Below are 16,916 nucleotides of genomic sequence, written 5' to 3'. Positions count from 1 at the left end.
TTCCTTTTCTGTCACTGTGATAAAAAAGCTTCACTTTTCAAAAACAAAGACATAAGCCCACAGATTTAAGAAACATGTTTCATCCCATCTGATCTGAATTTAAAAGAAAGGGCTGGCAGTGTGGCTTGATGGGTGGCAGTCCTTATTCCAGGAGCATGATGGCCCCAGTTTGATCCCTGGAACCCAGGCTGGAGGGAGAAAATTTACCCCAAAAGTTGTTTTTGATCACTAGATATGTGGATGGCATATATCTGTCTGTACTGGCACACATTACACATGCACGTTCATGATAAGTAAAGTTTATTTGTTTATTTTTTAAATTGAGGCAAAGTCTTTCTATGTACGCCTGGCTGTCCTAGAGCTCATTATATAGCTCAGGCTGGCCTTGAACTTAGTTACCTGCCTGTAAATGGGCCATCACCATACTTGTAATTGATGAATTTTAAAAAGTTGTAATAGAAAGGAGTCAGAGCTAACTTGCTGCTGGTAGATAATCAGTGGCAGTTTAGATTCTAACTCTCTCTTGGCGACAGTCTCTACCGCATCGCTCTGTTGGGCTCTTTCTCGGAACTCTAGGGTCACATGGGCAACACTTCTGCTTGACTCCTCTCCTCTGTCTTCCGGTTGGTTCTGTCACCCTGGGAAATAGAGAAGCAGAACGTGAGGCTCCTTCTCTTCGTTCACTGCTGGGTAAGCATATAGGAGGTATTGGCCATATCTTGTTGTGTTTAGTCTGGAAGAAGTCTCAAAGACAGTCGTCAGAATGGGAAGATCATCTGCTGTGTGGTCATCTGCTAAGTCCAAAGCTGGTGTATGGACAAGGATGTTCCCAGTGGTAACCAGCCAGTCATCTATGGATAGTTAAGCATCTCTATGGAAGGGCATAGAGGCCAGGCATGGTGTTTGACACCTGTAATCCTAGGATTTGAAAATCTGAGGTAAGATGATCATCATAAATTTAAGACCAGCTCATATCACTTAGACCCTACTTCTGTTAAAACAGAACCAAACAATAGACAAAGTTTAAAAAAAATATTCAGTAATTGGGCCTGCAAGATGGCTCATCAGGTAAAGGTACTTGTGAATGTAAACAGATTAAACATATTTAAGACAGAATTAGTGAGTTGTAATATGTATCCGAACATATTCAGTGTTGAATTGAGAAATGGAAATAGAAATTGAGATTAAGCAAAAATGGGTTATAATTAAAGGAATGTAAATGGATGGTTGAAATTCCACTGTAAAAACAGGGAAGATGTAGGCACAGCATCATTCAAAGTATTATGAGTTTTAAACTTTTCAAAACCTTGTAAGATAGAAGTCCCTAGATTTAAGAAGTGTGCTCTATCCACTGGGCATAGGGAATAGCTGCCCAATCTTTGGGTGTGTCTTCTCACTCCAGTTAACCTAAAGGTGCTCTCTCAATATGCTAGGGCCTTGTCTCGTAGGTGATTCTAGCTAGATCTTGTTAACAGTATTAATCACCACACTGTCTTCCCATTTCTCATCTTTAAGAAAGTTTTATTTATTTTGTGTGTGTGAGTGCTTTGCCTGTATATACGTCTGTACTATGTGTATTCCTGGTGCCTTAAGATGTCAGAAGAATACAAGGATATAAGATCCCCTAGAGCTGGAGTTACAGATGGTTGTGAGCCACCATGTGGTGCTGGAACTCAAACCTAGGTCCTCTGCAAAAACATCTGGTGCTTTCTTAACCACAGAGTCATCTCTTCAGCTTCTAGAATTTTCTAGAATTTTGTTGTTATTTGTTCTTTTGAGATAGGGTCTCTCTAAGTAGCTCTGGCTTTACTGGAACTTGCTTGCTATAGAGACCAGTCTGACCTTGAACTCAGAGAGGCTACCTGCCTCTGCCTTCCAAATGTTGTGATTAAAGTTATGTACCACCATGCCATTTCTAAAATTTTATCATTTAAAAATATTATACAGAAGCTAGACATTGTGGTGTGCTCTTAACCTTTTAAAAGGCTGAAGTGGGAGAATTGTTTGAGCCCAAGATTTTTTGGATCAGTCTGGGCACCATAATGAGACTATATCTCAAACAAAACAAGCAAAACAAAGCCCACCAGGTTGTTAATGGGATCATAGTATGCGACCTTTTGGAAATGATTTACTTTGCCCAGTAATAATTTTCTAGACACCTATCAGTTTTGTTTCGTTTTGTTTATTCACCAGTATTTCCTTTTGGAGCTGGGAATATAACTCAGTTGCAGAGTGCTTGCCCAACATGAATGAAAGCCCTGGCTTTGAGCCCCATTGAGCAGCAGGGAGGCAGTGGCAGAAAGACTGGGAGGTCAAGGTGATTCTCAGCTATGTAGCAAGTTTGAGATTATTCTGGCAAACAGGACACTTTGTCTCAAAAATGTTTTCTTTCCAAATCATAAAACATTTATTCCACTTACATGAACTTAAACACATATATTCTTAACAATGATGCTTGGAGTTGTACATAAAATTTTCATATGACATTAAACAAGGCTAGCCATCATTTAAAGTTATTTCCTTGTTAACAGTTTCTGTAGCATATGCATGTTAGGTAAGAAATAGAAGGATTCATTTATTTTTATACCTTCTTGCATGGGGACATGTTATTCTGGCTTTAGTAAATGTGTTATCAAAGTGAGCACAGATAGGCTTTTTATTACTGTTTTCCTTGTTGTGTTGATAGTATGTGTTGTGTGATAGCTTACAATTTGAAGACTGTCCAAGTAAGATTCCAGCCTTCCCCATTCCCCTTTCTATTTAATTAGCATACAAATAAATTAATTTCACTATGTGATTCTAGCTTCTTGTTGTTTAGTTGTTTTGTTTTGTTTGATACAGTGTCTCACTATGTGGTGCTGGCTGTCCTAGAACTCACTGTGTAGACCAGGCTAGTGTCAAACTCACAGAGATTTGCTTGGCTCTGTCTTCTGAGTGCTAAGATTAAAGGTGTGCTCTGACGCTATTCTAGCTTTTGACTGTTACAAGTTAAGCTGCTATCAACATTTTTGTGAAGGTTTTTGTGTGAATTTAAGTTTTTGTTTCCCTAGGATCAATGTCCAGGGCCAAGGCAGTTTTATTTGTATGGATTTCTGTTTACTGCTGCATTATAGAGGTTGCAGAATCCCTTAAGGTTTGTATGTTTATTATGCTTGGGTCTTTTCTTTCTTACCTGTACATAACATTGCCTCTTATTATTTTGTTTGTTTGTTTCCTTTTTTTTTTTTTTTTTTTTTTTTTTTTTGCCTTAAACCTAGTTCATTAAATATTAAATTGAATCTCAGCTTTTGGTTTTATTTTTTCCCACAGTGTGTTGTTCAGTTGTCATATTTCTGCCTCTTTCAGTTTTTAAAGTATATATTGTTTGTTTGTTTGTATGTTTGAGACAAGGTCTCTCTGTGTATCCCTGGCTGTTGTGGAACTCACTCTGAGGTCCAGACTGCTTGAACTCAGAGATTTGCCTTCCTCTGCCTTCCAAGTGCTATGACCAAAAGTGTGTGCTGTGACACCTGGCCAAAGTATATTGCTTATAGTAAGCATTGTCGGAATTTTTATATCCAGTCTGAGAGACTTTTACATTGGTAAGTTTATCTCATATGTGGTCATTGACATTATTAGTGCTAGTTTCTATCATTTAATGTTTTCTACTTACTGATTCTTTAGTTTTGTTTTCATTTCATCTTTCCTATTTTTATTAACAAGATTACGGGAGGTGTTTCATTTTGGGCTTTGCTTTTGTTTGTTTTATTGCTATTTTCTTAGTTATATATTCCCTTTGTCATGGACATTAAGAGTTTTAGTAATAGATATAATTCTACTTACATGGTTTTTAAGCTTAAAGTATCTTTTCTCTTTTCCCAATAACAGCCCCCTTTCCTTGCCATATCAACAGGAAGAGAGATGTCTACTGAACATAATTCTGGCCAGATGAATGGTTATGTTCAAAGGGATGAATTTGTAGTTGATAGAATAATAAAATGCTACTGGGTGTGGTAGTATGTATCTACAATCCTAGACTTTGGTGGAGGCTGAAGCAGAAGAATTTTGAGTTTGAGGCCAACTTTTATTTTATATTGTATAAACCAATCTTTTTTTTTTTAAAAAGGAGACCAAAACCAAACAAAATATAGATTACTTGAGATGAGCATGGTGAGTCAGGTATTATTACTGTTTTGCTGTTTTTAAGTTGCACAGGTTTTGTTGTCTTGTTCCCCCTGCCCCCGACCTCCTTTCTGAGACGAGCTTTCTGGTTGTAGCCTTGTTTGGGCTACAACTGACCATGAGGATCAGGCTAGTCTAGGACTAACTAACTCTTGTGAGTTGCCTGCCTGTAGTCCTGGTTGTCCAGCAACTCACACTGTAGACCAGGCTGACCTCCCAAGTATTAGGATCAAAGGCATGTGGCACCATTGTCAGACTCAGGCCCATAGTTAGTTTTATGTCACCTTGACATAAGCTAGAGGCATTTGGGAAGAGGGAACCTCAATTGAGAAAATGCTTCCACCAGATTGGCCTGTGGGGCATTTTTGGATTGATGTGGGAAGGCCCAGCTCCCTGTGGGCTGGTAGTCCTGGGTGCTATAAGAAAACAGGTTGAGCAAGCCATGAGTAGTATGCCACTAAAGTGTCCAGCAAAGGCTATGGCTTCATTTCCTGCTTTGAGTTCTTGCCCTGACTCCTTCCTTCAATGGTAGATTATGATGTGGAAGTGTAATCGAAGTAAACCCTTTCCACTCTAATTTGCTTAGGTCATGGTGTTTTGTCACAGCAATAAGAACCCTGACTAAGATGGATTGGTACCAGGCCATGGGGTATTGCAATGACAGTCTTGATCATGTGTTTTTGAGAGATTTATGGTAGCATTTGAACTTTGGGCTGCATACTAGATGGTTTTGTGTATCAACTTGACACAAGTTAGAGTCGTCAAAGAGGAAAGAACCTCAATTGAGAAAATGCCTCTGTGAGATCCAGCTGTAAGGTGTTTTCTTAACTAGTGATCAATGTGGTGGTGGTGCCATCCCAAGTCTGGTGTCCTGAGTTCTATAAGAAAGCATGCTGAGCAAGCCATAGGAAAAAGGTCAGTAAGCAGCATCCATCCATGGTCATTGCACTAGCTCCCTCCTCTAGGTTCCAGCCAGCTTGAGTTCTTGTTCTGACTTCCTCCAGTGTGGGCTATGGTCTGGAAGAATAAGCCAAATAAACCCTTTTCTCTCCAACTCTTTGGTCATGTTGCTTCATCGCAGCAATAGAAACCCCAAGACAGGCTGGGTTTCTCTGTATAACAGTCTTGGCTTTCCTGGAACTCGATCTGTAGACCAGGGTGGTCTCTAACTGACAGAGATCTACCTGCCTCTGGCTCCTGAGTGCTTGGATCAAAGGCATACTTCACTACTGCTCAGCTATAAATTATGCCTTATGAATTTCTAGGTTTCGTTTTGCTTTTTAAACTTTGTCACATTATTTTTTGTTACTGATTTAAGATAGTCTCACCATGAGTGTCTGGCTGGTCTGGAACTCCTTATGTAGACCACGCTGGCCTTGAACTCACAGAGATCCACCTACTTTTGCCTCCCAAGTGTTGGGATAAAAGACATGCACTACTGTGTCTGGAGAATATTATAGTTATTTATTCTCTCTCTCTCTCTCTCTCTCTCTCTCTCTCTCTCTCTCTCTGTGTGTGTGTGTGTGTGTGTGTGTGTGTCTATTCAAGTACTTGCTTAGATATGTGGCTATCAGAGGACAACTTAAGGGAATGGCCCTTTTCTTTTACCATATGGCCCAGGGATTAAACCCACACTGATGTGACAAGTGCCTTTAGTCACTAAGTCATCTTGCTCTGACCCTTCCTTTCTATCCTACCTCCTGCCTTTGTAGTGCTGAGAAACAAACCTAATGACCTTGTATATGGCTTTACCACTGAGCTATACTCCCAGCCTCCAAAACACTGTCCCCTAGAATTTCAAGTTTTAGATTTTATGATTAAACCTGGGAGTTAATTTGGGGTCTGGTATGAAGTAAGGGTTGAGCTTCAGTTTTTTGTTTTTTTTAATGTAATTTTGTCTTCTGTTATAATATGTTGAAAAAGACTACACACACACACACACACACACACACACACTTTTCTCCATTTATTCTATTTTGTACATTTACAATCAACTGACTATATATTGGTGTCAGAGGCAGCTGTGTCAGGGTTTCACAGGCAGCTCAGATTCACAAACAAACAAACAAGCACACTTAAGAACTGCAGCCAGTCTGTCTTCTTACTTTTCTTTCTTTCTTTCTTTCTTTCTTTCTCTCTCTCTCTCTCTCTCTCTCTCTCTCTCTCTCTCTCTCTCTCTCTCTCTCTCTCTCTTTCTTTCAGGGTTTATTTTAGCACCAGGTGTGGTGGCACACATCTTTATTCTTAGCATTTGGGAGGAAGAGGCAGGTATCCCTCTGTGAGTTTGAGGTCAGTCTGGTCTACAAAATGAGTTCCAGGCCAGCTAGAGCCACACAGTACAATTCTGTTTCAAAGAATTATTGTATGTGTGTGAGTACACACATGTTTTTGGCCTATGCATGTCTGTATGTGCACAGTGGTCACACGGGTCAGAAAATGGCATTATATCTCCTGTGACTGAAGTTACAGACTTGTGAGTGATAGTTTGGGTACTAGAAACCAATCCCCAGATCTTCTGTATCAACAGCCAGGATTCTTAACTACTGAGCCATCTCTTTAGCCCCAGGCTTTCTTTTTTTTTTAAGTAAAGATACTAAGTAAGATAAGCCCCTCCGATTTTATTACAGTCTTGTAAATAACTTCATGTGATATTTAGAATATTTATAATTTAGACCAGTGAGATGACTTTGCTGGGTCAGAGCTGATGACCTTAGTTCAGGCTGTAGGACCCACACGATAGAAAGTAAGAACTGTCGAAGAACGTTCTAGTAGCTTGAGGTATCAGCGGGAGCAGCCGAGTGGCACGAGAAGCCATTACCAGAGCCAGAGCTGCGGGTTAAGTCTGATGAAGATGACAACATCCCAAAAGCACCGAGACTTCGTGGCAGAGCCCATGGGGGAAAAGCCAGTGGGGAGCCTGTCCGGGATTGGTGAAGTCCTGGGCAAGAAGCTGGAAGAAAGGGGCTTTGACAAGGCTTCTGTGGTTCTTGGCCAGTTTCTGGTGCTAAAGAAAGATGAAGACCTCTTTCGAGAATGGCTAAAAGACACATGTGGTGCCAATGCCAAGCAGTCCCGGGACCGCTTTGGGTGCCTTCGAGAATGGTGTGATGCCTTCCTGTAATGTTCTCTGGGGACTCCTCAGTCCCCCAGCCGCAGCATAGAGTCTCCAGAGTCTGCAGCAGGGCGGGGCTCCTCCCTGTCCTCCATGAAGGAAGGGATTGCTGTTGTCACCCTCACCTCCTGTGTACTCCAGGGTCTTTGGGAGTTGTCCCCCCTCAGCATTTCAACTTTTCTGGAATTCTTGACCTTGCATGCCTTCCCCTTCCACCTCTCCCTGCAGTTCCATGGCAACAGTTACCAGCTTTCCTCAATGGATTCCTGGTCCCCTTCTCCCTCACTATCTGTTGGATGCACTTTGGCTCCCTTTTTTTTTTTTTTGGCAAAAACAGTCACTGTCTTATAAAAGAAAGTAAAAACTGACTTCCACAAGTTGTCCTGTGACCTCTGCACATGTATGCTTTACTGGGTGAGTGTGTGCATGTATGTACACATACATATAAATAAATACATTTAAAAATAATGTACAAAGATTTATCATTTGAAGATAAGCTTTAGCTTTGTTGAAGATGAAGCTTCATGTTTTCTTTTTGTTATCAGAACAGTAAAAACTGTTGGCTAACTTGCTGTGGCTTGCACACTGACAGTGAGCCTCACTAGGATGGACAGCCTCATGTAGGCATGACAGCACAAGCTGGAAGAAAGGTTGGGGAGGCAGAGGAAGGGCCAGGCTAGTGGTGATCTTCCGATTGCAAGACTTTATGCACAGTGTGTATACACGTGAAGGAAATAGTTCTCTTGGGTAACCCTCAGTGTCATTCGGCTAGATGGCAGATGACCACAGAAAACGGCAGGATCAAGCAAAATGTGCTGTCTTTTGTTTGGCTTGCTAGATAAAGGCTCTGAGAGTAAATAAATGTGCTGTGTTCACTCAGGAGGGATTAGACATGGAGAGGATGGGTTTCTGGTTTAAGTTACCTTTTCATGATGGAGAGGCATTCCTGGTTCTGATACTTGGGAGATAGATGTGTGGGCCTCACAGAGCTATGATCAAAATGAGAGCCTCCAAAGTCTTTCACACTGTAGGTGGGGGAAAGGTCAGATAAGGGGAACACAGAGTCACAGAGGAGAGGGACCTATAGCTAAATTACTTGGACCCCAGGATTGTTTGTGTGTTGTATGTTGGGGATGAGCTTCTTGGACTTTGGTACAACATGGCTGAGAGTGGGAGGAGTGAGCTTCTTTTATCCTTGCTTGCAGCTTTGTGACCACAATCATGTTCTGGAAATTTGACTTGAACACCACATCCCACGTTGACAAGCTCCTCGACAAGGAACATGTGACACTGCAGGAGTTAATGGATGAAGATGACATCTTGCAAGAGTGTAAGGCTCAGAACCAGAAGTTGCTGGACTTCCTGTGCAGGCAGCAGTGTATGGAGGAGCTGGTGAACCTCATCACACAGGACCCACCCCAGGACATGGAAGAGAAGGTCCGATTCAAGTATGTACTGAGGCTGTACCCCAGGCCAGCTGGGTGGTGCTTAGGGAGGCTGTGGTTAGTGTCTGAGCCGGGGCATCACCACATGAGAAATAAGAAGGCTGTTGTACATTTTGTTGGTTGTTTGTGAATCTCTTGTATATGTGCTTTCTCATTCTGAGTTATAAATGAGTTTATACTAAGTTGGCATGCATTGGAATATTCTGAATAACAATATGCTGAGAGAAAGACCCCATGATAAATAGATAACTGAGATTGCAGAGTTGTGCCACATCATTAGAGTTGGCAGGTAGGTTAGAAGTTTGATGTCTGACTTCTGAGCCACAGGAAATGCTTTTCTTTAGGGAGTTTAGTTAAGAGGAAATATATCATTATCGTTAGTGATACTAAACCTTTAGAAATTTTTCCTAGAATGTTCTACTTTCAGTTTGAGCAGAATGTTGGGAGGTGACAAAAGGGAAGGGACAGTGTCATCACAGGATGGTTGGAGCTTTGAGGAAGTGCAGTCGAAAGTGGGAGGGCTGCAAGAAGAGCAAGTCAGGCCACACCTTCAGGCTTAGGTTTGGCTTCCTGAATAGGTCACATAGTCCATAGTATTTCTGGGGACAGTAAGGACAATTAAACAGATCTAGATGTTTATGAGGAAGTCCACAGTACACAAGTGTGGTAGAAAGGTCCTGGAATAGGATCAGTAAGTCATGTGTGGCTTGTTATAACCCCCTAACCTATGACACAAAGACTTGCTGTGTTTCACAAACTAGTCTAAGTTTCACAGCCTCCTGCCACAGCCTCCCAGATATAGGATCTCAAGACCTCAGATATACTCATTCCTGGCAGCTTTTACATTTTTTAAATGTTTGAAAAATTAAGAGAGAGTACTTTGTTACACGTTGATGATCTTTTTGGTGTCACTGGCATGCCACTGTGATCCATATACAGTCAGAGCCTAGTCACAAAAGGGACTAACAAATATTTTTAATCTGGCCCTTCACAAAAAACCTTTGCTGACCTTTGTCCTTTGGAAGAAAACACAGCAGGACTGAATGATGAGGTAGCCTGGGGGTCGGGGAGGCTGGCTGTCGGTAAGTACACCCCCAGAGTAGTCAGTCTGTCTCTGACAGGGGAATCACATAATAGGAAGAGCAGAAGCCTGCTGTCAGATGAGCCATAGCTTCATGGATAGGGTAACCCCAGCTGGAGGCTGTCATGGCCTCAGTATAAACTATTCACAGCCTACCTGCCATTTTCCATGTGTCCCAGTTTGGGTGACACATCAGAACAAAGTGACAGAGGAGGGGATAGTTAAGGGGCCAAGACAGGATTCTCAGAACAGCACTAATGACTCGGGAGTCTTGCAGAGTCAGAAATTACTAATGCATCAGCACTAAGCTGAAGCCAAGATGGCAATGAGGAAACACATGGCTCTCAGGAGCCTGATACATGGTAAACTGAGGGCTGCATGTCCATCTTAATGTAAATATGGAGATGGTGGTTTTGCCTGCATGTACGACTGTAGCCCTCTGGAGTTGAGTAACTTGAACCCTACTGTCACTGCTCTGTGAGCACCTGAGGTTCTGCTTGGTCTAATCCAGTATCATTCCTTCTTTTCTTTCCTTTTTCCCTTCCTATGCCGGGTATGTGGTGCTGTGATTCACGTCAGAGCCTTCTGCATGCCAGATCCTAGGAGGGCACTCTGCTACAGTCCTTTTGCAACCAGATGCTCTTCTTGCCTTAGTAATTCACCATACTTGAATAGGAGCAGAATAGGACTAGGCTAGGCTAGGTCTACATAGTGAGTTCCAGACAGACAGGGCTTTGTAGAGAGATCCTGTTCTCTGTGTAGACAAGATGACTTCCCTGGGCTCTGAAAATGTCTCATCACCTCATAGAATTTGAGTTCTTGTACTGCCCCAGTGTGTTGTGTCTTGTTTGGATCAGATAGAGCATCACTGCAGCTAGCGTGGCCCCTCTTCCTGCTCTCTTTGGTCTCCCTGCCCTTAGGGGTCATGTGTTATCCTCTACACTAAACACTTGTGCATGGTTATAGCAATCCCATGAGGTAGGACCTTGTCTGCCCTGCTTCACAGACAAGGCCAGAGTGGTTAGCCAGGAGGAAGCAATCCCAGAATTGACTTAATCTGTAGGTTCCCTCTCACACCCAGCCTGTGGGGCCTAAACCCTGACCATACTATTATCCTGTCCAAAGGCCTGGGCCTCTGTGACTGACAGACCCTTTATAGCTCAGAAGGCTGCTCCTTCTTGTCAGGCTGAGAAAGAGTGCTCACATCCCATAGCTAGTGTTTGTTTCTGGGGCATTGTCTTCAATCCTGTGTGGACCAGCTGCTAAAAATAAAGAGCCTGGAATCCCACACACTGGGCTAAGGGTTACTTTGTTGTCATTTTTATCAAATGAAAAGTACATTGGCACAAACTAGCATTTCTTAATAATAAATTCCTTGCCCTTGTCTCACAGCTGATTCTTTTCATAGCTGCCGGCATTTTTCTTCAGTTTTTAACAGTTTGGGTCTGTGCTTACTGATTTGAAGGCACAGAAAGTGTGGAGAGGAGCAAGGATGACTGGGACTCTGACAGTCAACAAGGAGGCAGATAAGCATGGCCTGCAGAGAGAGCCCAGGAGTAGAAGGACGATTGTTTCGGGCTGGTCTGGTAGCACACACCTGTAATCAGTGCTTGGGAGGTAAAGACAGGAAGAGGAGGCCATCAGGGTCAGTCTCGGTACATAATGAACTTATAGCCAGTCCAGGCTACAGGAAATATAGGTTTGTTTGTTTTTTAAAATAAAGTTATTACAGAATGGAAGTAGAGTCAGAAAAAATGTAGAATATCACAGTATAGGATATATGGAACCCATAAAAGATGGATTACAAGCTTCGAAATTCCAATAGTTAGAGATTCAAGTTGTCTCAAGTGTCATGTTCAGTAATTTGCTCTTTTCACATGGGTCTGCTTCCTTTTCCTTTTAAAATGTGTTTATTTTGGATTATATGTATGCATGTGTCTGTATGAGTGTATGCCATGTTTGTGGATGCCTGGAAACTAGAAATGTTAGATCCCCTCAAGCATGTAGGTGGTTCAGCCCCGCAACATGAACACTGGGAAATGAATGTAGGTCCTCAGAAAGAGCAGTGCGTACTCAGCTAGTAAGATACCTCTCCAGCCCTGAAATGTGTCTGCTGCTAAGCATCAGTTTACTTAAACAGCGTCCTGGGAGTTGGAAAAGTATAATTTCACATCCAGTACTTGGACTGTGCCCTTTTAGATATCCAAACACAGCCTGTGAGCTTCTGACTTGTGATGTGCCGCAAATCAGCGACAGACTAGGCGAGGATGAGAGTCTGCTGAACCTTCTGTATGACTTCCTGGACCAGGAGCCGCCACTCAACCCTCTGCTTGCCAGTTTTTTTAGCAAGACCATTGGCAATCTTATTGCAAGGAAAACTGAACAGGTAATGATGTGTGAAGCCAAATGTATTGGATAACCACTGTTGACACTGTGAAACTGTCACCAGGCTCTTGGGACAGCACATTGCTGCTTAACAGAACACAGATGAAGAGTATGGGTGGCTGACATGTGAACTGTACTCTAAGTGGAGTGCTTTCCACACGTTTCTGGTAATGAGCTCTGGAATAAGCAGCGCTTCTTGTCCTCCCTGGGTGTGTTGCAAGCCCCAGAGCAGGCATAAACATGAGGTCCTATAACATGCCTTCCCTGTGGATGGATCTGGAATGTCTACATTTTGGGGTCTTTGTGAGTAGCTTGTCTGTGTGGCCAGAACAGTGATTGCTTTAAAGCAAACAAAAGATGATGTTAGAATTGGGCTTTTGTGGGTAAACAAACTTGTGTTTCGCCTGTAGCACTGCCCTTCTGTCTTGTTTAACCCTGTGTGAGTGTGGCTGTGTAGGGGAGTGGAACGGCAGTCTGCCTCCTGCTGGGATCAGCGGCCGGCTCATCACCTCACCTGTCCCCACTGAGTAATTTCAGCACCCAGCTTAGATGTCAGATGACATTTTGTTTACTATTCTAGTATGTGTCTAAAGGACTTGTTTCTTTTTACTGTTGATAGGTATTATTATACTCCTGAAATATTAACTGTAATCTTTTGGTCCCATCAAATATCCATTTACCAAACAAACCTATATTTTGTCTGTGTTGATTCTGGGACTGCAGAGACCGTCTCATTCATCTCACATTTGTTTTGAAACAGCGGAGAAGAAGAGTAGTAGTGATGTGTGTGTCTCTCTGTGTATGCGTGTATATGTGTCTGTGTGTGCCTGTGTTGTGTGTGTATGTGTTGTGTGTCTGAATGTGTAGTGTGTGTGCATATCCCCTTCTCACTTGTGTGTACAGTGCTGTGGCATTACCGTAGGGAACGAAAGCAATTGCCCTAGAAGAAGGGTGCTGTGGAGCCTTCACTGGGTCTCCTCAGTACACTGACTGTATTTTTTGCCACTTTCAGATTTTAGTGTAGGAAATGAACTCCTTAAAACATTTTATTGCCAGATGGTGGCGCTGTGTACAGCAGTGCATATCCTTAGTCCCAGCACTCAGGAGGCAGAGGCATGCAGATGTCTCTAAGTTTGAGACCAGTCTGCTCCACAGAGTGAATTCTAGGACAGCCAGGGCTAACACAGTGAAATGAAAAGAAAAAGAATTATTGTAGGACAAACATGTGACACACTTATGTGGAATTCAAGTAACGCTGAAACAAACATGTAGGTTCTGTACATCCTGTAGAGAGCAGAGAGATGGCTGTGAGTGCTCACATGACAACCATTCTGAGTACTACGGTGCTTTTCCAACATACATAAATCTTGTGTGTCTTGTCCTACAGAAATACCTGCTTCATTTTGGTAGTTCATTGTATTGCTCTACCAAAATTGCTCTATGGAAAACTTGGTTGTCAGTCACCCAGGAGGTGGTCTATTTCTAGGGCTGGCTGAGGTAGGCAGGGCTTAAGTGAACTATCTGGAAAATATAACTGGGCCAGAGTCAGGACTGTTGGGGAGAGGACTGGCCATACTTCCATAGCTCTGTAGTATAAGCTAGTTCATAAACCCGTGTTGTCTCCATAGTTGGGCTTCCACATTATCTCTTGGGACCACTTTGTTTTCCCTGAACCTCCTTTATTGTCAACTTCATCATATTATATTGAAGAGAATTAGATATCAGATCATTTTGCATATTTTAGTATAGATTCCTAAAGAATGAGCTGACTTTAATACATATAAATACAATTATACCACTATCATACCTAAAACATGAACAATAATGACTTAATTTTGTTAAATATTCTTGCAGTACAAGTTGCCTTTATTCAAAATGGTTTGTGTCACTTCAGGTGTCCTGCAGTGATAAAACACCCTAACCAAAAGCAACTCAGAGGCAAAGTTTATTTCTACTTATAGTTCTTTATAACAGTCCATCATCAAAGGCAGTCAGGGCAGGAACTCAGGGTGCAACCCTGGAGGTAGGAATGAAGCAACAGCCATGGAGGAGCACTTCCTACTGGTTTGCTCCCTCCTAGCCTTCACAGTTTGTTTTCTTTTGAACCCAGGACCAGCTGCTCAGGGCTGGCATTACTCAAAGTGGACTGGGCCTTCCCACATCAATCAACAATTAAGAAAATGCCTTACAGGTTTGCCCATAGGCTGACTTTTTGGAGGCATTTTCTCAGTTGAGGTTCCCATCTCTCAGATGACTCTAGGTTGTGTCAAGTTGACAAAAAACAAAACAAAAAAAAAAAAAAACTGACCAACACAATTGACCCCTTGTCCACCTGACACATAAACACATTACCATTGAAACCATAACCTTTTCTTTCTTGTTCAACCCCCAAGTTTCATATTGATAATAATACTACAACATAAAACATTCCAACTTTTAAAAAAAGATTTATTATGTATACAGTGTTCTGTCTGCATGTACACCTGCAGGCCAGAAAGGGGACCAGACTTCATTACAGATGGTTCTGAGCCACCACATAGTTGCTGAGAATTGAACTCAGCACTCTAGAAGAACAGCCAGTGCTCTTAACCTCTGAGCCGCCTCTTTACCCTGGGAGGAAACTTCTTAAGACAAGGTCCCCCTATGTAGTTCTAGAACAGTGACTAATCTCCCAGCAGTTCTTTCTATGCCTTTGTTTGTGTTGGGCAAACTTAAGCTAGCACATGGTCAGTGGTGCCTGCATAGTACCTCACACTGTTGTCCACTTAGTAGCACTGCCTCTAGGACACTGCCTGTCTTGGGAGGTTTTTTGTTTTTGTTTTTGTTTTTTTTTTTTTTTTTCCATATAGTCTTCACTTGGTCTTTCTATCATTTCTTCTTAGTATACTTGAAAGTTAATAATCTTTCTGATGTGAGCTTTTAAAGGAGTGTCCCTACCTGTCAGGAGTCAGCTCTGTTTATCAGGTGTGTTTGATTTCAGGTGATCATGTTCTTGAAGAAGAAGGACAAGTTCATCAGTCTGATTCTGAAGCACATAGGCACCTCAGCTCTCATGGACCTGCTGCTGCGCCTGGTCAGCTGTGTGGAACCAGTTGTTCTCCGGCAGGAGGTCCTACATGTGAGTGCCAGGGAGTGAGTATGAATGTATGGGAAGGTGTACCAGGCCAGGCTACCTTGATTAGGAAGCACCTTGTACCCAGCCCTGGGCTCTTCACCCAGTCCCTCAGCACCACTTGTTTATGTCTATACTTTTTATTCTGCTTCAGCCCATTTAGAAGCAAAGAGTGCAGAGGTTTCTTTCTCCCCAACATATGGCCCCTTGCTTGCTGCAGAAACAAAAGCCCCTTTCCTGCTCTTTCCCTCACACCAGCACTCACACAGGGCTTAGAGCCAATGCTTGCTGAGCTGTGTGTTCCAAACTAAGGTCCTGGGAGCTGAGTGTGCAGGCAGGGCCATCCCTTAATCTGGAGTGTGGTAAGCTGTGGTGCTAGGAAAGATATTGTAGCAGTCCCTGGGAAGAAGAACAGGATGTCCAGCCTAGAGGGTGAGCTTTTGCCTGCTGTGCAAGGCTTTGTTTGTTCCCCATTTTGAAGTAAAACAAAGTAAGCAATTAGACCATTTTCTCACTCTGAGAAACAAGAGTCATTTAAATGGCCGTTCTCATTGGGCATGGTGATGCGAGACAATGATCCCAACAATTGGGAGGCAGAGGTAGGGTTGTGAGTTCCAGGCTACCAAGGGCTATGAAGTGAAACCCTGTCTCAAAAAGAAATAAATGATGTGATAATAGTTTTTGTTTTATGATATTTTATGTTTTGTTTTGTTATCTCTTAGAAACCTGTCCTTTTCTTATGAGAGACAGAAAGGAAGTGGACCCAGGTGTGAGGGAAGGTGGGAAGCAGCTGGGGGCAATAGAGGAAGGGGGATTGTAGTCAGTATATATTGTATAAGGAAAGAATCTATTTTTGGTGAAAGGTGAAAATAAATAAAAGATAAAATAAAGTGGTCGTTCTCTTAGGTTTGAAACTCCTTTTCTTCTGTCATTATAGAGAGATTGCAGTATGCACCTTAGCTGTTATTGTTTGTTAAGAGCTGACTTACATACTTTTCTATTGCTGGTTTAAAACACTGAGGTTTCTAGAGTAACAGAACAGAATATGTCTATATGGGATTTATTAGAATGACTTACAGGCTGTAGTCCAGCTAATTGAATAGCGGCTGCCTATAAATGGAAGGTCCAAGAGTCCAGTAGCAGTTCCAAGGCTGAATGTCTCATCAGGTCTTCAGTATATGTTGGGATCCTGAAGAAGTAGGCTCAAATGGCAGTGAAGGGAATTGACTTGCTAGTAAGGAACGAGCAAGCAGGCGAAGCGAGAGAGCTTCCTTCTTCCGTATCCTTTATATAAACTTCCAGGAAATAAAAAAAAAAAAAAAAGGTGTGGATTAAAAGATTAAAGGTGGATCTTCCCACTGCAAAAGCTCTGAATTAAACGTGTGTCTTCCCATCTCAAAGATCCAAATTAGAAATAGATCTTCCCTCTTGCTCTCTTACACTCTCTTACTCTATCTTGCTCCCCCACCTTGCCCCTTCTCTCCCCATTCCTTTCCCCCCTCTCTCCATGTGCTCATGGCCGGCCTCTACTCCTCTACTCCTCTCTTCGCCTCTACCACCCTCTTAACTCCCCCATGACCTGAATAAACTCTATTCTGTACTATTAAGAAGAAGAAGAAC

General features: G+C 42.4%; 2 protein-coding genes across 7 annotated transcripts in view; both read left to right on the top strand.

Annotated features, from left to right (window-relative positions):
- Positions 1-16,916, top strand: part of PPP6R2 (protein phosphatase 6 regulatory subunit 2) — a 60,830-nt gene that overhangs the window by 18,661 nt on the left and 25,253 nt on the right. For 5 of the 6 annotated variants that reach the window (XM_080939520.1, XM_080939523.1, XM_080939521.1 and 2 more), the window contains exons 3-8: positions 577-690; positions 3,051-3,133; positions 3,310-3,581; positions 8,479-8,721; positions 11,999-12,185; positions 15,165-15,302. In XM_080939520.1, coding sequence (XP_080795646.1) covers positions 3,484-3,581; positions 8,479-8,721; positions 11,999-12,185; positions 15,165-15,302 — 666 coding nt within the window. In that variant the 5' untranslated portion in view covers positions 577-690; positions 3,051-3,133; positions 3,310-3,483. The remainder of the gene's footprint in view (positions 1-576; positions 691-3,050; positions 3,134-3,309; positions 3,582-8,478; positions 8,722-11,998; positions 12,186-15,164; positions 15,303-16,916) is intronic. The other variant, XM_080939524.1, reaches the window with a different exon arrangement.
- LOC308438505 (barrier-to-autointegration factor-like) lies at positions 6,979-7,282 on the top strand (the record flags this gene model as incomplete). The annotated part of the gene is made up of 1 exon (XM_080939933.1): positions 6,979-7,282. Exon 1 carries the CDS (start codon positions 7,007-7,009, stop codon positions 7,280-7,282), a length of 276 nt encoding a protein of 91 aa, XP_080796059.1. The 5' UTR covers positions 6,979-7,006.

Source organism: Micromys minutus (assembly GCF_963924665.1).
Source record: "Micromys minutus genome assembly, chromosome: 27".
In the NCBI taxonomy this organism is placed as follows: domain Eukaryota; kingdom Metazoa; phylum Chordata; class Mammalia; order Rodentia; family Muridae; genus Micromys; species Micromys minutus.
Note: the sequence above shows the minus strand (reverse complement) of the source record. Positions and strands in the feature narration are given on the sequence as shown.